This window comes from Glycine soja, chromosome 9 (assembly GCF_004193775.1).
Source record: "Glycine soja cultivar W05 chromosome 9, ASM419377v2, whole genome shotgun sequence".
Taxonomy (NCBI): Eukaryota; Viridiplantae; Streptophyta; class Magnoliopsida; order Fabales; family Fabaceae; genus Glycine; species Glycine soja.
The window spans coordinates 37,150,930-37,175,894 of NC_041010.1; the positions used below are offsets into that span (position 1 = coordinate 37,150,930).

General features: G+C 35.2%; 1 protein-coding gene and 1 pseudogene across 2 annotated transcripts; both read left to right on the forward strand.

Moving 5' to 3' along the window:
* The first annotated feature begins 3,715 nt into the window (after positions 1-3,715).
* On the forward strand, positions 3,716-9,144 carry LOC114368683. 2 transcript variants are annotated; one of them, XM_028325910.1, is made up of 4 exons: positions 3,716-4,014; positions 5,136-5,252; positions 7,155-7,452; positions 8,019-9,144. In XM_028325910.1, exons 3-4 carry the CDS (start codon positions 7,161-7,163, stop codon positions 9,017-9,019), a joined length of 1,293 nt encoding a protein of 430 aa, XP_028181711.1. In that variant the 5' UTR covers positions 3,716-4,014; positions 5,136-5,252; positions 7,155-7,160; the 3' UTR covers positions 9,020-9,144. The 2 variants fall into 2 exon arrangements, with proteins under 2 accessions (XP_028181711.1, XP_028181710.1); XM_028325909.1 differs by lacking the exon at positions 5,136-5,252 and having other exon boundaries at positions 3,717-4,014.
* A 1,558-nt stretch (positions 9,145-10,702) lies between these two features.
* LOC114368445 lies at positions 10,703-11,373 on the forward strand (annotated as a pseudogene).
* Positions 11,374-24,965: the final 13,592 nt, after the last annotated feature.

The following is a 24,965-nucleotide window of genomic DNA, read 5'->3' on the forward strand; positions in this document are numbered from 1 at the left end:
GAGCAACTAATCCCTTATACTAATGCATGTAAAATCTTCCTTGTATTTCTATTAAAGATTACCTTCTGTCGAGCATCTAACCCCCAAAGATGATACAAGGATGAATGATACATGAAATTTAAATAAGAAAGGATAATAGGAAAGAAAACACCTGTTTACATTGATAGACATGAAACATATAATACATTTTTTGACTTTTTTAGGCCTGCCAAACCCTAACTAAGGGTTTAACATCTCATAGTCATAAGGGCCAAGGGTTTAGAAACTGATGGAAGAGAAGGAATGGAAAAAGGGAATAGAAAATGATCGAAGAGAAGAAAGAATTCTTTAAGGGAGAGTTCTCAAGCTTTAGGTGTGTATTAGAGTGCTCTAAGACTTAGTGTGTCATCTCCTTGACTTGACTCTCCTCTTTTCATAGTTTTTGGAGTGGACTTAGGCCTACGTACTCGCGCTAAGCCTGCACTACTCAGTGATCGCGGGTGCCTGTATTCGTGCTTAGCGCACATCCTCTTGCTTAGTGTCAGTGCGTATTTTCGAGCTTAGCGAGGGTGCCTGTATTCGCATTAAGCGTGTGCTGCACGCTGAGCGCATCTTGGGCTAAGCCTTTTTTTCAAATTTTTGTTATTTTCTTCATCTTTTAGGCTTTTAATCCCTCATTTTCATATTTGTAAGCCATGAATAGGAAAAACATCAATTCTTAACAATTAAGCATGAATAATTGCTAAATAATCATTTTTAAGGATATTTCCATTATATTTTTAGTATAAAAAATAGATCATATTTAACGGTTATCATCCATCATTCATAATTGTTTGGAAGAAATAGATAATAGAAAAAAAAATGTTAATATACCATAGAATAATATAGTACATCTTCTTTTGGACAGAACAAATGGAAAAAGATATACACTTTAAATTATAGGGAGCAAAATGCATGGGATTATTAACTTTCCATCATTGTGCTTGTGCATCATTTGTGACACTAACATGACATGTAATTCTATTTCAAGCAGCAAAAAATAATTGGAAACAAGTGCACATTTGATAGCTAATTGGCAAGTACACCAATTCGTCCAAATAGTAGTTTAAAATGGTAAGACCGAGTATCGTGTCCATAGGGATTTTCTTGTACTCAAATAATGTGTTTCAGTTTATATGCAATTAATAATTGGATTTATACGAAGTTTAGTAAATCATTTGAGTTGCAAGGTAAACAATAATGTATTTCTATGTTAAAACTGAGTAATAGAAATAAACATCGAGCTTAGTGATCGAAGGTAAATACAGGGTTGATTATGTTAGGGAGCACCTTACCGGAACCTCTCTTGACGTAATTGTAATAATTTTTCTCTATTTAATATTATTCTAAATGTCACTTACACCTATAAATTTACTCTAACCGTAATTCCTCACTTGAAAGAGTCTAACCCTCCTAGTTTCATTCTCGATTCCTCGAAGAAATCAAACTAAGTGAACAACATGACGAATGAAATGCAAGCTATAACTAAATTACTTCACACTATCCCTAGAAATGAAGAATTTTAGCTGCCCTACCAAGTTCTAAGGATTAACCGCATTTTTCAATACTTAAACCCTAACATAGCATATAAATGGATGATCAAACCAAATACATGGAAATAAACACAGGAAGAAGCAAAGACAATAGTAATAATATTAAATAGATAGTAAGAGTTTTTACATCAAGAGAGTTCGATGGAAACTTCCCAACAATGGAGTGTATAGCCCTCCATTAACATAGAGAGCTCAACTCCAAATGGAAAAAGCAAGGAAAGGATGATGTGATGTAACAAATGAGGAAGAGGTGGGCTAGTAAATGCCTTCTTTCAGACTAGGCTCTAGGGTTACTATTTCATACTCCTAAAAAAATGTCCCCTCTTTCTCTCTCTTCTGTCAGTTTTAAAGCCTCTTGGGTTTCTCAATCCACGAATACGTGCTCAGCGTGCTGGCTGCGCTTAGCGCGAGTTAGTGACTGGGCACTGAGCTAGCTGAACATGCACTAAGCGTGAGAATTGATAAACCACGCTAAGCGAGTTGGCTGTGCGTTGAGCGCGATGCTTGTTGGCTGTAGGCTCTCTAGGGTTCTTCTTTGCGCTGGACGGATATCTTTGCGTTGAGCGGCTACACTCGCTAAGCAAGATTCATGCGCTGAGCGCGAGCCTTAAGAATTCACTTCCTAACTTCCCTTGCTTAAAATCTGAAAAATTCAAATCCAAAATAGTATCAATTATCATGTTAAGACCTACACTGTGTAAAACTCATAGGAAGTTAGTTTTCTAACAATTCACACAAAAAGAAACAATAAAAATGGAGACACATTGCTAATTTTCATCTATTTTTAGTGCATATTGTACTCGTGAATATCAATTATCAACATTGATGGCGAAGGCACTCAAACCAAAAAACAAAGGGCAACATAAGATGGATGATGGATTCTTTGATGGGAGAATGTAATCCACTTTCTCCCTTATTTTGATTACTGTATCAGTATTGCTAAAGTCGGACTGTATCTTCTACCTTGAAATCCATGGCTATCATTGATTGGAACCACGGAGATTTTAAAGTTGTGTGTTTGTACATAAGGTTTCCACTACGTTTGTCACTGTTTGATTGTTTTAAAATTACATGTATTATATGGTAAAAGTCTTAATGAAAATTCTCTTGATTTATATATAGTAGCAAGTATAATTCTCTAGTGTGAATCTAGTTAGGAGGCAAGTCAATTTTATTGCTCATAATCTTGCAAGAGCATCAAAATTCCACTCTCATGATTTTAATTACATTCCCACTTAGATACAAGTTATCATCCTTAATGAAATGATACAGTCTTGCTTTCTCTAAAAAAAAAAAACAAGAAAGTATAATTATACATTCATGATCAATTTTGCTTAATATATAATTATTTACTATTTATTATTAATGTTAAGAAAATAATTCTTTAAAGTAATTAAAAATTAGAGAATAGCCCCCTCCCCACCACACACACCATATAAAGCCCAGTAAAGTGAGGTGGTTGTTTTAATTGTGGATCTCATTTCTTTTTCATTTTTTCTCTGCATTTTTATCTAATCAAGCAATAAAAAATATTATTTTTCTTTAAATTTTTCTTTTCTATTTAAATTTATCCAAGTAAAACGTTAATAATATTTTTTTTTGCTTTTTATTTTCATGTTCGGAAAATTCAATTGTAATTTTATTCTACATGAATCAATCTTTGCCTTCATGAGTTTAATTGGAACAAATTCTATTTAAATTTACAATCATAATTTCTTTTTGTTGATAAAATGCTGTTACGTATTATCAAAACAACTTATTACGTTCCCATAAGATATTTTAATATATACTATCTTAATCAACTTTACAATATTTCAAAAAAAAAAATCAACTTTATAATAAAAATACAACACTTATCCAAATTAACACAGTCAAATATATTCAACTAAACTCTTTATTCATAAAAATAAAAAAATTAGTTGTACTCTCTCTCTACAGTGTACTATCTGTTTCTAAGACTCTGATTTGTTAGAATTAACGTGAGAGAGTGACACTAATATTTTTCTTAAAAGAAAAAAAAATTAAATATGTTTTTTCAGATATACCTATTTTGTAGATTGTTATTTATTAAAAAAAAATGATTTTCTTATATGATGTTTTCATTTTTTTTGGATTTGGGTAACATTAGTATGAGACAGTTAATTGAAAATCTCACGTACGAAAATCAAATTTTTTTTTAATAGGTAGCAATATCAAAAAGTTGACTTAATTCATCCGGGCCTCGTCATATTCTCCGGCCCATGGGCTGAAGCCCGAATGAGTGACCGCATAGCCCGGCCCGGGCTCAAGCCCGAACCTTACATACCCGAGTTTCTGTTCCCCGTCCATTGTCTCCGTTTGAAACAGTTTCAGTTTCTGCCTCTTTCGGCTGCTACGTTCTCTGAACTTCCATTGACGCGCCGGCAAACATCTTCTGCACGCTTCGTGTAACAGCAGAACCCAAGTAAAACCACACACCCTTTTCATCAATTCTTGTTTAACTACGTATTTTGGTTCATCAATTTTTTGTTTTTAGGATAAAATATTGAACTTTCTTTCAATTTGAATGTTGATGTGAGGCTCGTTCTGGGCTTCGTGTTTTATAATTGAATTTCAATTGTAAGAGGGTGTAATAGGGGACTTGTAATTTTCTTTTTTGGTTTTTTTTTTTTTTTTTGTGGTTGAGATCTGTGAAACTGGAAATGGAAAAGTTGAAAAGTAAGCTGGAATTTCGGTATTTGTAGGGATTTGAGTGGGATGGAGAGAAATTGGGTTTATGTTGAGGAAATTCAAAAGGGAAACGTTGAAGAAGATGGATAAAGGGTTATCGTTGGAATTATAATAGTTAATGAAGAGATTAGCTCTTATTTAAAAATAATAATAATGATAAACCAAATTGTTAAAACTATCTTTGTATTGTAGCAGACCCTTAAGGTCTAATTGCAATTTGCATACTTGTGTTGGGGATTAGAGACAATCAGCTAGGGCTAAGTCTAGCAGAAGGGACTAGTCCCTCACAACATGACGAACTAAGGTTCAAATCCCTATTGAGAGATGTACATACCTCAAACACGATTGTGTCTAAAGGAAGATAACTGTGGAAAACAAAAAAATAAATATTTGAGATAGACATTTTATCTATGGTCTAAACTGATGATGCATTTGATGCAGGAGTAGCATGCAAATTTTTGTTTGCTAGTGTGTGACTATGGGGCAAATATGTTTAGTGGTGGATGGTCTATTGTCTAAGTTTTCTCACAGAAAATCCTTTTTTATTTTCCATGTTTTGTTTACTAATAGAACTTTTGCTTGCAAAACTCATACCCTCTGTTTGAAGAGTCCAGCATATTGTGTCATGCTATCTTATTTAGGATAATTGAGCTATTAGTTATATCTTGCTGCTTCTTTGGTGTTGGATTGCAAATCTGAGTTGCACTTCTAACTTAATGATATTATTAACGTATGGAATTGAATGGAATATGCATGAAATTAAGTCTTAATTCAGTTGTATCTTTTTTCTTTTTAAAAAAAAACCTCTGAAAACATTAGTATCTTAATTTACTGGCTTGTACTTAACAATTTCAGAATGCATAATGGGAGTTATATGAGCTGGATAGCCAATGGTTCAATTCCTCAAGAGTTGAAATCATTAAGATTTCACCTTTCTTACAGGATTTGAAAGCACTTCTCTGCCTCTTTTTTGTATGGCATCATAGAAGATCTCTCTCTTCTTTTTTTTTTTCTTTTTCTTTAATTGGTATTTGTTACAAAATATATGATCTCTTGGTTTGATTGTAACTAAAATAATGAGAAGGTGAGTGATAAGGAAGCAGAACACACAACAAACACAGGGGTGCAAGCAGTAACAAAGGTGCAAAAAGAACACAAGCCCAAGAGAAGAATAGCGAAACCAGCTTACCTCAGAGACTATGTTTGAGGGTGAATTAGGAATTAGCAGTGCAAATCAGCCTTGCTTGACGCTTGTCGGGCAGTAGGAGACAAGCTTAACAAACTTGATCCTGTAGTATTCTCTAGGCACAAAAAGATAAACATTCTGTTATTCAGGATTAGTATAAATAAGACATGTAATAAAACAAGCAAGGCAATGAGAATTATCCTTTCCTGAATCCTTTACTCTGTCTATGGAGGTCCTGGTCCTCGAAACCAGTCCTTAATTTGCAGCTTGTAACAATTGGTGCTCTCGTTGTTCTTCACCATATCTGATTCTACCAAGTCTTCCACATCTGCTGATAAGCTGGAAGCTGCCCTCATTCGCCTCACTAATCAACAACTATCCCTCAACCGTGTTATTGAGCAGTATCTGCGTGCCTTTGTTCACCGTCGGCCAGGGTCATGGGGCAAATTTCTTCCTTGGGCAGAATGGTCCCATAATACTTCGTGGAATACGACCACGGGTACCACCCCTTATGAGATCACCTTCGGACGGAAGCCCTTTAATTTTTCAGAGTACATTGCAGGGCCTTCTTGCATTGATGCTGTGGATGATATGTTAACAGCTTGCGAGGACACCTTTCGGGCTATTCGCAAGAAATTGCCAAAAGCCCAAGCCTCTATGAAGCTACATGCAGATAGCAAGAGACGCGATGTAAGCTATGAACCCAATGACTGGGTCTTACTCAAGCTTCGCCCTCTCCGCCAAACATCGGCAAAAGGATCACAGGCAATCTCCGGCAAACTGGCCAAAAGATTCTATGGGCCTTTCAAAATCATAGAGAGAATTGGCAGGGTGGCCTATCGCTTAAAACTTCCAGATGAAACCAAGATACACCCGGTTTTTCATTGTTCAATGCTCAATCCATTTCGTGGAACTCCTGAGGATGAAAAGATAGCCACTTTGCCTGCCCATTTCACTGATGATCAGCCCATCATTGCTCCGGCAGCTATTCTTGATTATCGTCAAACATCTGCTACCCTAGACTCATGGGACGTGTTAGTGCAGTGGCACGGGTTGTCTCCGGATGAAACCTCTTGGGAGGATTGGGACCAGCTTCGCCAAGATTATCACCTTGAGGACAAGGTGATTCTCCAAGGGCCACGGGGTGATAAGGAAGCAGAACACACAACAAACACAGGGGTGCAAGCAGTAACAAAGGTGCAAAAAGAACACAAGCCCAAGAGAAGAATAGCGAAACCAGCTTACCTCAGAGACTATGTTTGAGGGTGAATTAGGAATTAGCAGTGCAAATCAGCCTTGCTTGATGCTTGTCGGGCAGTAGGAGACAAGCTTAACAAACTTGATCCTCTAATATTCTCTAGGCACAAAAAGATAAACATTCTGTTATTCAGGATTAGTATAAATAAGACATGTAATCAAACAAGCAAGGCAATGAGAATTATCCTTTCCTGAATCCTTTACTCTGTCTATGGAGGCCCTGGTCCTCGAAACCAGTCCTTAATTTGCAGCTTGTAACAGTGAGTTTGTTTTATTTAAATGTAAAGATGCCAGCGTTAAAGGATTGATTGTTGTTCATGATGTATAGTAGAAGCCAGTTTTCAAGTCTTTGTGATATTTGTGTGAGCAATTTCTTTTGAATTTGAAGTTAAGAATTGATTTGCTAAGTTTAGTTGGTATTTATTTAACAGGAGAAAATGACAAATGAGAATACAACAGGCATTGAGATAGATTATGAATATGAAGATTGCAGTAATTCTAAGCGCCCAAAAATGACTTCTAAAGTATGGGAAGAAATGCAGCGAATTCAAACCACTGAAGGTAGTAAAGTTCTGTGCAGACACTGCGGAAAACTGTTGCAAGATAACTGTGGGACTTCTCATTTAAAGCGTCATTTGATCATATGCCCTAAGCGTCCTAAACCACTGGATATTATTACTCAAGATTCAATGCCTACAGTGTGTTTTAGAGGTCCCAGTAGTGTCAAAGGTAAGCATTGTCTTTGTTCGCCCCCAAATTGATGCTATCTCCAATTTTTATTTTTTTTACTTTAGTTGCCATATAGTTTATCGATATTCATCATAATATTCTGTGGTAGATGGACCGAAATGAAATTCTGACTAATTAACTGTTGAAAATGTTTTAAAAATTGGGAAGGACATGGCATCTAAATGGTTACAAGTTCAGACCTTTTCTTGTAAGTATAGTTGATCACCTGCACATGAGTCTATTATTTTGTTGTCTGCTTTAGGTCACTGATAAAACTCAGCAGTTGATGAACTAATGTAACATGTAGTAGCTATAATAGAGTAAGAGATTGATTTAGACAACATTTACTATTTGCTTTACTGCTGAATTATAATATTTGGTGAGGAGAAATTCTTTGCTATATCTATGGTGGCAGGTTGAGAAACTTGGTTTCCTGTCCTGTGTTTTTTAATTACATTTTGCATTTCTTCCAATTGGAATGTGGCTGTGCGTGAATTTTTCATTTGTTCATAGAAAACACCTCTGGATTTCATTACCCCACTACCATATTTTTTCTTATTTTGTAGATTCTGGATTAAATACAGTGCTTATGGTTCGCCCATTAAAGGTCGAACCTGAATCTCAAATCCCATGTTTTTCTCAGACTCCAAATATTCGAGTTCCAACTGCTATTGCATCCATTGAAAATTCTCCCAGTCCCGTACAAGAACTACATCCAAAAACTAGTTCTGCTCTTTTGCTGCCTAGCATAGAATCTCCCAAGAATCAAGGGGAACTGACTCTGGATGATGTAGAAATGAAAGCATTTTATGCTTCTCTTGATGCCCAGACCTCAGATATGTCACCTTCCCAAGACACCGCTGTCATTACTGAATTATCCAATTCAACACCTTGTGAAGAGACCAAGAAAGCATTGACAACGCTGAAGGACCTTCTTTGCAAAGACTTCTCTGATCTATTGCATACTGGACAATCTGGTTCCATCAAATCTGCCATAGAATACCTTTCCAAGTTGTCTGCAGATGATGGAGTCTCAGCAGAAATGAGGTTGTTGATATTAGAAGTTTCAAGAGAATTCACTCGCTGGAGTTGCGACTACAATGATGCCAGTAGGAAAATAGAGTCTGCCAGCACCAACATCTCGAAAGCAGATAAACTAGAAGGAAATCTTGAAGCTAACAAGAACGAGTTCAAGGAAGTTATGTCCTTAGAAAATGAGTTAAGCAACCAGTTATCATGTTTGGAGAAAAGGAAGAAAGAGCTAGAAGAGCAGATAAATGCAATTAAAGCTAACATTTCTGTTTTTCAATCGGCTAAGGTAACAAGTACAAAGAGAAAAAGGGAAGTTTTTGAAGAAGCAAAGATTCTGAAAGTACAAAGAGATGAGTTGAGGGAACAAGTGCCTCACTTGAGAAATGAGTTGGAAGTGGCCAAGAAAAACCAAGCTCATATTCGAGCTGAATGGTCAAAGCTTGGAGAAAAATTTAACAAAAGCTTGAATGAGATGAATTGTGAGCACTTGCATGGCAAATCTATCGAGGATTGTCCTCAGGAAAATTCCATTTAAGAATCTGAATTTCAATTTTAACTAATATCAATGCCTTCATACCAACTCCATGATGAGCTAAAAGTAAGCTCTGATATTTGTTATACCTCTGCTGAAAAATGAAGCATTTTCACCGTTGATTTTAATTTCACGATCTTATCTATAACAAAAAAAAAACACGTTTTTATTTGGTTAAACAAAATATTTGTCCAAGGAGTTCCAAATATATGATTTAATATTATTAGAAAAATCAAGTTATTGATTATAAACTGGTTTTGGTGATTCCAGATTGTTACATACGCGCATAGAATAAATTTGATATATTTAATTTAAGCTTTGATTTGTGTGTGATCGTTTAATGTTTATAAAATCAGGTCAATATTAGTCAACGAGTGCTCTCTGTAATATAATTCTGTGTACCATTTTTTCACACTTTATATATCGACATTGTTCTAACTGTCACTCAGTTATCACTAACAATTGTCTTTTTTGTTTTTCTTTCTTTTTTTCATTTTTAAGATTCATTCCGCTGTCATTATTTTATTTGGTTTTCATTTATAGTTTTAGGCGACTCTTGTCTTGTTTGACGCCTTTGCTGTTGTTTATATGGTCTGAAGCAATTCCCTCATGCCTAGTTTGGAAGGTTTAGCTTTTCTTTGGTAACAATTTGGTTAAATTAGTTTTTTTTTCCTCCGATATATTAATTAGGTTCAATTTTATTTTTTAATTTTTTTAGATTCAATCTAATTTTTATAATCGATTCAATTTAATTTTTTAATTTTTTTTATTCAATTTGGTATTCTAATTTTTTAAATCGATTCAATTTTTTTGAAAAATATGTATTTTGTGACAATTTAAAATTATTTAGTGATGGTTTTAAATTGTCACAAAGTATAATTTTTTATAATTTATAATAAATGACCAAACCGAATCGATTTAAAAATTAAAGGATCCAATTGAATTTAAAAAATAAATTAAAAAATTAATTTAACCTAATAATTTTATCAAGAAAATATAGTCTATAATAAACAAAACATCCAAGAGCTTAACTAAATATAGTAGCTTTAAGATTAAGTACTACATTTTGTCACATGGGGAGAAAATAGATCCATCTTCAATTGAAATTAATGTCTTATACAGCATTCAAGCAGGGAAAAACTTGAATTGTATCAATTATGTAATATCTTAAATTTTCTTCCACTAAAAATTCACGAATTAAAACATCAAATTTCAGTTAAAGTAAAAGAATGTTAAATTTCTTTCTTCAAACCCTGATATCTTCTTCTTATTTAAGTTAAAATCAATTTTTTTTTTCAATTTTTACTAAATTTGTAAGTTTTAAATCCTTTCATATCGCAAATTTACCATAAACCCTCAAATATTCAGATAGAAAATTATGATTTTAGAGCTTTAAATAAAAAAAATTGAACGTCAAAATCAATTTTCCTAATTTCAAAAACAGAAAAACTTAATTAACTCAAATAAAAGAAGTTGGGGGAATTTTCCTAAATACTATGTACTTAATTAACTCAAATATGGGGTTGCTCGTGCCTTATCAAAAGCAGCTCCATCTTATTCTGGTCTCCTAGTCTTTTATCGTATCCCCGTTGTATTGATCATTTGCTTATTAATGAAATTCCTTGAGATTGCTTTTTTAAGAAAAAAAGATATATAGAATATAGATATAAATATAAATCAGTAGCAATGGTGTGCCTTACATGTAAACTTTTTTGGTTATTAAAAACAAGATATTGATCAGTAGTGAAACACAGAGCTATTATAACAGGGGAAATTGACCATGTTCCAACTCTCACTGATCTCACCATTGATTTCCCTGTGGTGACACTGTGCAACCAGCCAACAGTGTGGAGGCTCAGCAAGGTGGGGTCAGGGTTCTGGTTTGTGAGCACTAGTGGTGACCCTAATGATATCACTAGCAAGTTCAAGATTGAGAGGCTTGAAGGGGATCATGCTTATGAGTTATGAGATCTTAGCTTCAAGTTCTGCCATAGTGTGCCTGGTGTGCTTTGTGCTCCTGTGGGGACTTTTGAAGATGCTGATGGAACCAAAGTCATGGCTGTGGGGGATAACATTGAGCCTTACTATGTGAGGTTAGAGCGAGTCTCCACCTTTGGGAAAGAGAAGAAACTACCTTTTAGCATTGTGTAGGTTGGTTTTGGTGGTTGGTGTTTGTGCCTAGTGTACGTAGATACGGGGTCATTGGAATGCAAAATGCAACTCTGTTTTTGGGTTTGGGTGTGAGAAGAATGCAAAATGCAACTTTTTTTCTTTCTTTCTTTTTTGGGTTTGGCTGTGAGAAATTAAGAATCATTGGAATCTTTCATTTCTTGGTTTACATAGCACAGAACAGAGAGTTCTCGTCACTCTGTTTTAAGATTTGCAAATCTTTTTTCTTACTAAAAAATAAGAGAAATGAAATTTGGTTCTTTTGCTTATACCATTTGTGTCTTGATTGAGTTTCTGCGTTTCATATGTTCTAAAGATAATATAAGTATAATATAATAAGAATGAGTACACCAAAAAATTAATATAATAACTAATAAGAATGAAGAAACGAGGAAAATATAATAAGTATCATATTTGTCCCTTGTTTTTTTTGAAAAATGATTAATGGACACCGCATATTCTTTAACACTTGGAGAGATATTGAGATAGAAAAGAGATAAATATAAGTATGATATGCAATATGATATGATAAAAAGAAAAAATAGAAAGAAATATGAATATTAATGGACTGTTTACAATAAAGAGTGGTCATGAGGAGAGACGATCCGTTTTATCATTTATTCATTCACTCTTAACCAATTAGGTGTATGTAGCACGGTGCTAGTGCTACACGATACACCAAAGTTCTTGTTACATGAAAATATAATAAAAAAATGAAAATATCTTGATTAATTAGAGCACACGCTCAAACTTAACCTTAAAACACTATAAATCAATGAAGGTTGTCATGCATCAATTCCTTCCATATAGGTTGGCAAGCTAGAAAGGAAATCCTCTGGAACATGGAGTTGGGTACTATGTGTACCTTAAACAAATAAAATATATAATTAAGTAAAAGAATATAAAAAATAAAAAAAAATTGAGATCACAAAAATGATAATCCAATAAGTTTATTACATTTTGTCTCATGATTTATATATTTTAATGATTTAGAAGCCATTCACATTCAAATTCTATATCTATAATCACTTAGAGAGTTAGTACAATAAGTTGAATATTTTAAAAAGAATATATAAACTCCTAACTTGTTAGTCAATTTGGCTCATCCTAAATTTAATCTGATAAATCAAGAGCTAAGTGAGTCAGGTTTATATTTGACATGCAATCCAAACAAACCAATTTTTTACCAATTAGATCGACTTAGCTATGACTCATATTAACAATTGTGGTAAAACAATGTACATCCATACTAATATAGATAAGATATAGATTAATAGTCTTAGTAAAGCCCTTCTATTGGAGCTTGAATAAAACCCTATGGGGGTCATTGTAGAAGGATGATGTAAAGTTGGATTCGAGGGTTTGTAACATGGCCAGCTATAAAGTTAATATTCCATTTTGTGACATCTATTGGTACCGCTAGAGGACTGGACCTTCCATGTAAAAGGACGCCACCGTCAAACGTTCATTGTCCGACACGCACTGGTAGTCGAAGAATTGGTAGTGATGCACCTCTTGTGTTGTTCTCAAATTGCATCATATACTCATTCCTTTTTTTACATTACTTTTACCACCCTTTTGTTTACGTTGTTAATTAAAATCAATTGAAATATGTGAGCAAACTAAATTGCCCATGTGAATGAATATTTCTTAAGGCAATAATAATTTTTCTTTTAACAAATGCAGGAGTAAAGCACTAAAATGTAAAGTAAAGGATCATATTCAATCAATAGTATTGTTGGGAACACGTCCAACAAAAACGTAGCAAGCAAATGACCCAACAGGTACTAAAAAAATTGAACTAAAAAAAAGAAGAAGAATGAAGGGTGTTAGCACATGTGTACCAACAAGGTGGGTTCACGTCCAACAAAAAGTTGAGTTCACATCCATTAGAGAAAAAAAACCAGAAGGAAGAGTGTTAAAATTGTTAGAGTTTTGTGGTCTTAGTCCCACATCGCTTAGATTGTTAGAGTTTTGTAGTCTTAGTCCCACATCTCTTGGTTTGTAAAAACTTGTGTCTCATTAATTAGTGTTATATATAGAGACACCTTGCAAGTTTTTATGCGCACAAGAAATAAAAGTTCTCCTAGTGTAGTTGTAGAGGTAGACACATACATTGTTGCTGAACCACGTTAAAACTTTGTATCTTTTCTCTCTTCCCTTTATTCTTTCTCTTCTTTTATTGCTCTATATTAACAAAAATATTTTTAGGTTGAAAATATTGTCATGTTTTTTATGAAGTTAAGAGAAAGAAGATGAGGGTATTTTAGACATAAATATTCATTAAAAGTTATGTGACCGCATGTGTCTACTTTTTGTTAAATTATAAAACAATGTTTATGAGAGAGAGGGTTTGAGTGTAATGTGAGATAAATAATTAAGGACATTTTTGTAGGGTGCAAAAAAGGAGGAATGTCAGGTACAAGTTGGAAAAAAATATTGGGATGTATCGTGTGTCTACTTTATGTTAAATTATTAAATGATATTTTTGAGGGAGGGGAGTCTTGTGTAATGTGAATTAAACAATTAAGGGATTTTGTAAGGTACAAAAAAAAGGAGTGTTGAGTATAATTTTTTAAAAAAATACACATGTAATTTACTCAAAATTCTAATGTTGTTAAAAAGACTTAATTGACACATTAAATATTTAAATGTGCAGGTGACAACTAATTAGGCACATATGTGAGTGTCATGATATTTTTGGATTTTTTTTAACGTAGAACAAATTAATTTAATGATATCAATTAAATTAATCAATTTTTTATATTGATGAATTAGTAAATTAAACCTTATTTGTAAAAAAAAGTTAATTAGACCTTATAATAGGATTGGATAAAGTATTATGTTCCAGTGAAAGACACTTTAGAAAAAAAGTTTATTTCTTAAATATAAATAGTAAAATTAAATAATATTGACTAGTTTTTTTCACTAGCATAAAAATTAATTAACTTAGCTTATATTTAAGTTTAGAGGTAGAACATAATCAAAATATAGAAATGCTGCATCACTAAGAATACTTTAAAATTGAATGGCATGAGTTTTCCGAAGCATTCTAACAAGTCAGCTCGAGAAATAATTGATCAAAGCAAGCAGAGTTAAGAATTAAAAAACACGTACACCCAAGTTCATCAGTTTTTAAGTTCAACTATACTATCCTCTGAAAAAAAGTTCAACTACAGTATAGTATATGGTTATAATTGAATACAATAATACTAGATGATTAAAATTAAAAGTGTCTTTCGAACCAATATACAATAATGTTATAATTCCATATAATTCACATAGGTGTTGCTTAACAAGCTAAGTTTTCTTTTCAAACATTGGTATTTGTTAGACGCGAGCTGGGTTCGAGGCCCAGAACCTCCTAAGAAAGGAACACAGAGAACAGAGAAGGTAAAGTTGTATATTGCTTCTATATCTGCTGTTATTACAATGACCATATATATAGCTATATTCCTAACAGAATTGTGATTCTGTTGAAGGAGAAGATTACAAGCATAACGGAAATGGTATTGCTGCCCTGAGGCTCGACAACAATCTCAGCAGATTCTCTATTCCAGCTCAGCTTGGTCACGCATAATCTCTCAGGTATGCAGGTCTGTGAATAGTTCTCTTTGGTTTTCCTCCTTGCACCCCCTCATTGCTGTCTAGACCCTGAGTTACTTCCTGCACCTCTCTTCCACTATTCATATCATTCCATGGCCCTTGCAGAAACACCTTGTCCTCAAGGTGGTAATCACGGCAAAGCTGGTCTAGTTCCTCCCATGTCGTCTCGTCGGGAGATAAGCCCTCCCACTGAACCAAAACTTTCCACTTCTTATCCGTACGCTGGCGATAGTCTAGAATCGTTAAGGGTGCAATGAGTGGTTGATTCTGATCAAAGCGAGAAGGCAGGGCCACTGGTTCCATCGTCTCCGGTGAACCTTTAAAAGGTTTCAAAACAGAGCCGTGGAATATCGGGTGAATTTTAGCACCCTCAGGTAACTGCAGCTTATACGCGACCTGTCCAACACGTTGCAATATCTGAAACGGCCCATAATACTGTTTAGATAACTTGCCTGCGAGTGTTTAGCTGAAGATTGACGGTGTGGTCGCAATTTGAGCATGACCCAATCTCTCGGGTGATATTCCACGTTCCTCCGCTTGGTATCCGCATAATGCTTCATCTGAGCTTGTGCCTTAAGGAGTTTCTTTCGAATGGATAGGAAAGTCTCCTCACGATTGGTCAGCATCTCTTCCACCGCGTCCACTTTGGATGAACCAGTAATGTATTCCGGAAAGTTGAAGGGTTTCCGGCCAAAGGTGACTTCATATGGCGTGGACCCAGTGGCCGCGTTCCACGACGTGTTGTGCGACCATTCAACCCAGAGGAGAAATTTATCCCATGAGTTCGGCCGGCGATGTACGAACGAACGGAGGCACTGCTCAATAACTCTGTTCAACCATCACTCTGTGGATGGTAGGCAGAGCTCATGCGGAGCTGAGTACCGCTAAGCCGGAACAATTCCTGCCAAAAACGGCTTACGAAAAGAGGGTCACGGTCCGATACCAAGCTCCGGGGCATACCGTGAATCTTTCCGACGATATCCATGAACAGACGAGCTACAGAATGGGCTGTGTGGGCTGTGGGCAACATGCCCAAATGGATCCCTTTGGAAAATCGATCCACAACGACGAGAATAACGGTGTGACCATGATACGGGGGAAGGCCAACAATGGTAAGACGTTCATGTTCCGGGGTAGCGTGGTATTGAAAGTATTGGTTGATTTTGAACACCCACCCGCAAGGATCAGTGCCATCGAACCTGGGTATGTCAAGTTTCATACGATGCTGTGTTGCAGGAACAGAGGAGGTGAGGGCAGGAGCAGAAGTGGGTTGCGGTTGAATCGGGGAGAGTGGTAAGCGAAGGAGGAGTTCATCGAATTTCTGGGTCATGTTGTGGACGGATTCACTGAGGGACATTGGGTGCTGGGTAAGTTTGAGAATAGCTGCTTCGAGGGTGACTGCAGAATATTCTTATTATTTGTAAGACATATATTATAAATTAGAATTCTTTTCTATTTACATTTCCTTTTAGGTCTCAATCACATGGAGTTGTTTCTTTTCGTATACAACAACAACGGGTAACGTTCCTCTAAAAAAAACAATTGGTAACGTTAAACCTCTGGAGAAATATTTCTGTACATTTCATTTATTTGAAAATTAATTATGGGGATGTCAAATTCAAAACACGTGCTAGCTCTCTGAAAATAAGTTGTAGTGTAGGGTTAGTATTTTTTTAATCATATTTTTCATCCACAAGCTGGTGATTAAGTCCAATACTGCTTAAATGAATAACTTATTAGTAAATTAGTATCTTTTAATTGTGCATACTAACGTGATTCGTGCGATAACACTGTTGTTTTGCTAGATTCCTGGACAGGTAGTCCAAATCCCGACGCATTCAAACTAAGTATACTAACAATGAATATAATAATACCCGCCAATTCAAAATGTCTCACACTCTCACTAAACAAACACCGTACCAGCAACTTGTGGTATTAAGATATTATTTTTTAGGGACCGTGATACTAAAATATATTTACAACATGGTTGCGGCAAATTCTCCCCTTTGGGGTACTTTTCAAAACAATTTTTCGGAATGGGGTTGTTTTGAAAGTATTTCCTACATGAGGCTCTTTTGGACATAAAATGTATGGGGGCATAAAGCAAACCGTCACTGAAACTGGCGAGTTTGCTGTGCCGTGAAGGAATCGCCACTGGGAATGACGATTTGGCCATGCATGGGGAACCGCCAGTCAAACTGACGAGTTCCAACAACTAGGCGTTAGGGTGCAGGGACGCAGCGAAGCAGGAAGGCAGCAGTGCAGAGGTAACTCGCCAGCATGGCTGGCGTTTTGCTATGAGAGAGAGGACTCGCCAGTGATACTGGCGAGTTGTATTTTTTTTAAGAGTGCTTGTTATATTTTTTTAATCTTTCTATGAAAAATACCTCGTATATGTTCATTTATTCTCTTAATTGATTAATGTTATTTCCCTTTTTCATTTCCTTCTTATTATTTATCATGTGTCTATTATTAGACAATTATTTTTGTCATTTTTTATTCAGTAAAAAGCTTTTTTTTTTTCTCTCCTTATCTCCTAGGTTCACAAGAAAACTTTATATATAAAGAGAGAGATACAAAGTGAGAGAGAATATATTTAATAATGATAAAAAATTAATAACTATTTTTTAACATAAAAAATAATTTAATGATGATACAATGTAAAATAGTTTTATATGATCTAAATTTAAAAGTAATAAAATTTCACAAAAATTAAATGAATTGAATTTATTATTGTTTGGAAAAAGTTTTAAACAAAATCATGAAATTTTTTAATGAGTAAAATTTCATTTAAATAATTGAAAGATAAATTCCACTTGAAATTGTATACTTTTTAATAATTTGAAGCTTTTAATCTTAGTTTTAAAATTAAATAAATAAATATTTTACTGTCCTGGCTTATGGTAATTACGTAACACCATTTATTTTTAACTTTCGAATATTTTGTACAACATTATAAAAATATTTAAGTATGAGAGTTTAAATTACATGATATACTTTATCTTTCCCGCGAGATTCTTGTATGCATGGCGGGTTATTCACTAATTCATAACTCAAAAAAGTTGTAAAATAAAAATTCTGCACAAGGCACACATATGTAGGAACCTCACCTGCAAAAGCTGCACCTCGCCTGCAAAGTCTGTTGGAACTCGCCAGTTTGATTGGCGGTTCCCCATGCATGGCCAAATCGCCATTCCCAGTGGCGATTCCTTCACGGCACAGCAAACTCGCCAGTTCCACTGGCGATTTGCTTTATGCCCCCATGCATTTTACGTTCAAAAGAGCCCCAAGAAATACTTTCAAAACAACCCTATTTCAGGAAATTGTTTTGAAAAGTACCCCAAAGGGGGAAATTTGCCACATGGTTGCTATCCTTCAATAAATAACATGGTTTCTAGACAACCATAAATAATAGTAACATGGTTGAGAGCCATAAGATATTAAAACATGGTTTCTACTTTAATTTCTAGACAGCCACAAATAATAGGAGTGATTATAAAACTTAAAAATCATTATTAGGAGTGGGAATAGGTCAGGTCGGCCTACAGAGGCCTACGACCTGCCCTACATAAAGTCTGATTTGAACTGGTTTATTTAATTAAAAAGTTAGGTTCAGACTTCTTTAAAAGCTTATTAAATTAAATAGACCAGTCTTAGGCTTGTTAAAAAGCCTGATAGGCCGGCCTATATATATATATATATATATATATATATATATATACTTATATTATTTTTTGGGTACCAATTTATACTTATATTATTTTTTGGGTACAATTTTTTTTTTTTTTTGAAACAAGCAAACTTTGATTATACATTAGTGCTTCATAACTTCCATTCCTATAATCAATTAAGACTTTAATTACAATTTAGGTGTAAGTCATGTGCCCCTTTATATTACTCATTATTTTTATTGGCTTTCTTATTCTTGTTAGCGTTTCCTTTTCCATTAACTTTCCTATTATGTTCCTACTCCAGAGCAAAGAAATACTAAAGATTTAATGTGAATAAGACTTTTAAAAAGGCTATCAGGCCAGACTAGACTTTTAAAAAGGTCAGACTGAGCCAAAATAAAAGTCTTTGATAGGCTATAGGCCAAACTCAGGCCTCAAAAATTCATCGTAGGCTAGACTCATGCCTTTCAAAATCTGACCTGACCTATTCCCACCCCTAACCATTATATAAACTCTAATATATACACAAAAGATAAATAATTTTTTTGAAACATTAATATAGTAAAAGTAAAGATGAGAAGAGAAAATCATAAATATATACAATAGTAAAGATAGTAAGAGTATCTTCGCTAAAGTAAAATAAATAAAAAAATTGAAATGAAAGTTTTAAATTAAAATAAGTGTAAAATTGTGAATCTTATTTTATTTTACTGTTTATTTTTCTTCATTTTCATTCTTTTTTTTTACCATAAATGAACAATCCTAAAAGAATATTATTTATTGGTGTGTCTTATATAACATTCATAATTATTTTTTTCGGAGAACAAAAGGGATCGAGCTCCAAAACAACCAAAAACTTAGAAACCACTAGAGAAATTGGTTGTTGAATAATCAGCGGTTAATGAACAGAGATGAAGGAGGGCACCCACTCAAAGGCTCTAGGAGCATTCAAGGACAGGCCATGCCTAGACAAGGCATTGATAGACATTGTTTTGTTGATAGCTTAATAAGTGCACTTATTTTCATGGAAGAGAAATGTATATATGCATATCACTGATAGATATCTTAATTAATTAAGGATAAAAAGAAAACTTAACAATAGAATACTCTGATGTTTCTTGTGAGACCCGTTCTTTGCATGGTTTTTTAACAATCAAAAATGAGAAAAAATACAATAACAAATAAAAATAATATTGCATTGTCCAGAAATTGACACTTGGCAAGCTGGTGGACAATTTTAATATATATTGATTATGATCAACAAAATATTGTATTTTATTTCTTATATATATCTAAATTATTAATTGAACCACAAAATAATACAAAATATCATTCACAATTTAAAGTCAATTTTAAAAGAACTTGTCAACAAATTTATAAATTTCTACGTAAAAATAAATAATAATTTAATGTTCTCAAGTAAAATATAAAATAAATTTAATATATAAGATATATATGTGCGGAGCAGGGTGAATACGATAGTTTAGGCTTAATTGAAAAAATGGTCCTTCTATTTATCCCAACTCACTAAATTGGTTTCCCTATAATTTAATTAACCAATTGAGTTTTTTTGTTTTCAATCGAGCTATTTGAGTCCCCAAATGTGAAATTGGATGTTGACCATTAATGGGTAATGCTGATTGTTACGTGTCATAATAAAATTATGACACATGACATCAACGTCCAATGAAATTATGACACATATCAGTCAACATTATTCATTAACCCTTAATGTCCAATTTTGGGATTTGGGACTCAAATAGTCAGATTAAAAAAATTGAGAAACTTGATTGGTGAATTAAATTATAGAAGATCGAATTAGTGAGTTGAGATAAATAGGAGAACTATTTTTGCAATTAAACCTATAATTTAATTGACTTTACCTTCGATAAGACACTCTCACTTGATAACCGACATATCAACTCTACTACTCAGAGGGGTCCTAAACTTCTTATCAATATTTAAGGACATCTTCACAAAAGTAGTCTATTGTGGGAGAGCCAATTAAGTTTTCCATGATGGAAAAAAATTGTAGCGTAGAAAGTTTGTGTTTCTCGGGATAAGTGTTGGACTATCATAGACCTATCTACACCAGATTTTTTTTTTAAAGAAGAAAAGAGATCCCTTGTTCGATCTTTCTCCTTCTTTTTACCGTCGTCGTCTAGTTCTACCATGACTTTTATGTCCTCAACAACAACTCGCAGATCTGGATTAACTTTTGTCGCCCTCCTCCAACCACTGTACGTGTGTGGGTTTTTTTTCTTTCGCAGATCTGTTCATGTATGGATTCTTGATTTGTAAAGATGAGTTATTGGTTGAACTATTAGGGGAAACAATTGTGAGTCTATGATAGAGAGAGATTGATGGTGCGAATTTGGACAACCACTACCAGAGTGTCAATCTTGTGGTAGTATAAATGACGGTGGAGTAGGTGTGCGATGGTGGAAGTTGTTGTCGGTGAGATGTGTGTGGTGGCATCGTTATCGGTGGTAGTTGGGTGAGGGAAAAAGAAGGAAAGGAATGACCAGATAGAGGTGGTTGAGGGAAGAACTCCATCGTTGCGAAAGTTGTTGTCAGTGGTGGTTGAGAACAGGCAAAGGTTGTTCAATCTCGAGGCCTTGTCGTCATTGTTATGGGTGGCGTCGAGGGAGAGGAGTGAGTGCGGCAGCAGTGGAGAAGGAAGGTGGTGACAGCGGCGAGAAGAAGAAACTTAGATGCTAAGAGAGAGATTGGATGTCATGGTGAGGGTGGTGTAATCAGTAAGTATAGGGCCCAATCCTTGTAACCATTGGACTCCTAGCATAATGTCTGCCCCGCTGAGGCCCAGTACGAAGAGATCTGGCCTAAATAGGTGACCCTGGATAGTGAGTGGGGTTTGCAGGCAAATGCAGTGGCAGAGGAGAGTACCGCCATCACCAACCATGACCGGAAGGGGGTTAATGGCGGTGGTGGGAAGAATGAGTGTAACATCCCATTTTTCGTAAGCTAATTTAAAAAAAATATTTTTTATTTACAAATAAATAGAGTTTTAGAAAAATGATGAGATTCTATAAATAAATAAATAAGGAGATATAATTATTAATTAAAATAATGATTTGAGAGAAAATAAAAAGGGTATTTTATTTATTTGTTTGATAGAGAATAAAATAGAGTTTATTTTTATAAAATAATAAATAAATAAATAAATAGAGTAAACCTAGCTATAAATAGTGTTAGGTCAGTTTTCACACGGACGCTGTCTCTTCTTTCCCTCATTTTCGTTTTTTTCCTTCTCCTCTCAACACCCTTTCTTTTTTCCCGCAGCCCACCAAACCTATCTCAGAAAAACAACGATCTCGGACTCATTCACCGTTGGATCGTCGTGAAATTTGAGCACCACGTTCGCAACCCAATTACGAGCATTTTCACCGTTGGGAATTTTGATATCATGTCTGAACTGAGATAGATACCCTTCGCATTGTAACCTTTTTCTTTCCCGTAGAAACCCAGAGCTGTCTTGGTAAAACTACGATCCCGGTTTCTTTAACCGTTGGATTGTTGTGAAATTTGGCTATTTTGTTAGAAATTTAATTGCGCATGCTTTGACCGTTGGGATTTGCGAGATGATTTTCGTGGAGAGAGAAAAAGGAATCGCATGCAGATAGTCCAAATGGAGGCTTCAATCCCTTTACGTTTCTCTGACGTTTGAGAACTCTATCGGAGCAGTCGGAGGAGAAACTGGAGGAATCCGCTAGAGATGCTGCTATCGCTGTCGGAAGACACGTGAGTCCGCTTAGAGGTAAGGGATGAGTTATTCACAATTGAGGGTTAGTGAGAACATGTGTAGAGATCCTTAGAGGATTAAATTGGAGTTTTATTTTGGGATGTTTATTAAATTGCAATTTTTCCTTTATGATTATAAATAAAATATTGATGTCCTAATGAAAATTGTTTGATAAATTGTGCTCTTGATATTTATATATTTCGACCTATGATTTTGATATAAGTGTGTAAAATTATTTGAGGGGTTTTAGTTCTCATGTTATGATAGTCTTTTGTATAAATTGTTATATTGAGGATATGAAATGATGATTCAAATTGTGAGTATGTGATGAATTGTGGAATAACATGTTGCTTTGAGGTTATAATATTGTTATTGAGATTGAGTATAAGTGTAAAGTTGAACATGTGTTAATTTGTGAGATACGTGAAAACATGTGATGACGGATTGTGATACTATGAGATGTGAAATTGTGAATGAGTTTTAGTTGTGGATAAGTGTGTAGTTAACACTTGATGTGAAATTACTTGTGTTGTAAGCTATGAATTGTACAATAACCTGACTAGTGTTATATTGAGAAAAGCGTTGATGCGCAGTGTTAAAGAGAAAATGTAGGTTTCCTATTTAGGAACCAGTGTTAAATCGTAGCGCAATTGTGTTGAACGTGTTTAAAACACGAGTGTAAGGTCATGGGTATTGTATAATTCATGAGCAGTGTCTGCATGCAAAAAATTATTTTAGGGGTTGGACCTGAATCAGGAGGGAGAGGCTCTGACGGACTCTTCGGTGTGTAGGCCTTGGGGGTCACCGGGTTTGAGTGCTCCTTTAAGCCTATGCTGATCTCATATGGTTGGAGCATTCTCGCAAACATCGTGACCCTGACTGGTCTCCCTATGATCTTACTTAGTGAGAGTGACCTGACAAACCCATCGTGTGGTGTGTCTTGTTATGTACTCCTAAGCGCCCCAGGGTTGTTTTTCACTGACATGGTACCACATTGCATATAAGATTGAGTCTTAGCATAACTGTTGCATATGCTTGCTAATTGATGTGTTATTATATCTTGATCGAAGTGTGGGATTCTTGTGTAATGTGATTGATGATTGAAAAGTGAATTTTGAATGACGAAGTGGTGAATTTACGTGAGCTATGTTTAAGCAAGTGGTATCTCACTTATATAATATGTATATTTAATTGTCTTGTTTCTTTATTAGCTAGGAATATGATAACTCACTCCTTGTGTGTTGTTGTGTTTGGATCCTGTGATGATCTTGAACTTGTGTTCGGGGGAGCAGATGAATAGGTGGATGACTATGAAGAACCTCATGCTAGAAGACACGGGAATAGAACGCTTTGATAGGATGTGACATTAGGATATAGGTTCTATATTAATTATATGAAGCTTAGACGACTTTGTTTGAGTCGAGAATACTTTATTATTTATTTGGACAAGTTTGAATATGATGTAGAAGAAAATGAATGTGAGCCTTTTTCCCCTTTGAAAGACTTGTAAAAAAAATGTTTTAAAAATACTTTTAATTAATATTTGATTTTTTTTCCTTATTAGTATATATGTGAGGGGTAGAGATGTCACATTTCTTGAATTATTATTTGTATTTTGAGGGGTAGAGGGTGTCACAATGAGGAATTGCGCGACCCTAGCTTACATGAAATTATGGGTTCTCCCACCATTCACTAGTATCATAACTTGGTGATGGTTTAGGGTCCCATAAATGCAAAAAGTTGTTGGGCCAGGCATGCTTGACATTGCGTTGAGGCTCAGTTGAAGAGGGTCGGCGGCCAATGGTTTAGGCAAGCTGGTCACAATGTTTGGCACTGGGGAAGATAGCGAGAGCTCCAAGTTGTCGTCAACGATGAAGAGATGTATGCGAGGTTTGCAATGGTGGTCAGCCACCCACTTATCGTCGCAGTGGTAACAAAGGCCTATGTCTCTATGATTAGCCAATTCTTCGGTCGAGAGTCATTTCACCAGTAATTTGGGAAGCGATTGCAATGGCGGGGAAATTTTTGTAAATGCAGGAAGAGGAGTGGCCAAAGGAGAAGGCGACGAGAAACAACTAGGACGCTGGTGGTCCTGGAGTTTATCTTCCTGCAACTTAGAGAGCACAATGGCTTGTGGCAACGATAACGGTTGTAGCGCCTAGACCTCACGGCGAAGTTCGGGGGTGAGTCCTGAGATGAAACAGTTTAGGAGAAAGGGGTGAGCGAGACCCACCGTCCAATTTGCAAAACGCTCGAACTCCGAGAGATAATCATTGACGGTTCCCTTCTGCTGGAGCTTGAACAAAGCCTTGTGAGGATTGTCGTAGAAGGATGGCGTAAAGTTGAATTCGAGGATCTGTAACATGGCCGGCTACGAAGTTAATATTCCATTTTGTGACATCCACTGGTACTAGCAGAGGGTTGGACCTTCCATGTAAAACGACGCCACCGTCAAGCATTCGTTGTCCGACACGCACTGGTAGCCAAAGAACTGGGTGATTTTAAAAATCTACCCCAGTGGAAGGAGAGGAGTGAGTGCGACAGCAGTGGAGAAGGAAGGTGGTGACAACGGCGAGAAGAAGAAACTTAGATGCTAAGAGGGAGATTGAAAGAGGTGACACCAAGAGGGAGATTGGAAGAAAAATCCAATATAGGCAAATATATGGTGGAGCTACACATCTAAAAAGAAGGGGTAAATAGTCATTTTTTGTCTCTAAAGATGTAATTTGTTGACAAATGC

Excerpts from the sequence above, each read along its gene's own strand:
- LOC114368683 (XM_028325910.1), top strand. The coding sequence starts at position 7,161 with ATGACAAATGAGAATACAACAGGCATTGAGATAGATTATGAATATGAA. Across the intron at positions 7,453-8,018 it reads AGGTCCCAGTAGTGTCAAAG|ATTCTGGATTAAATACAGTG; the intron begins GTAAGCATTGTC and ends CTTATTTTGTAG.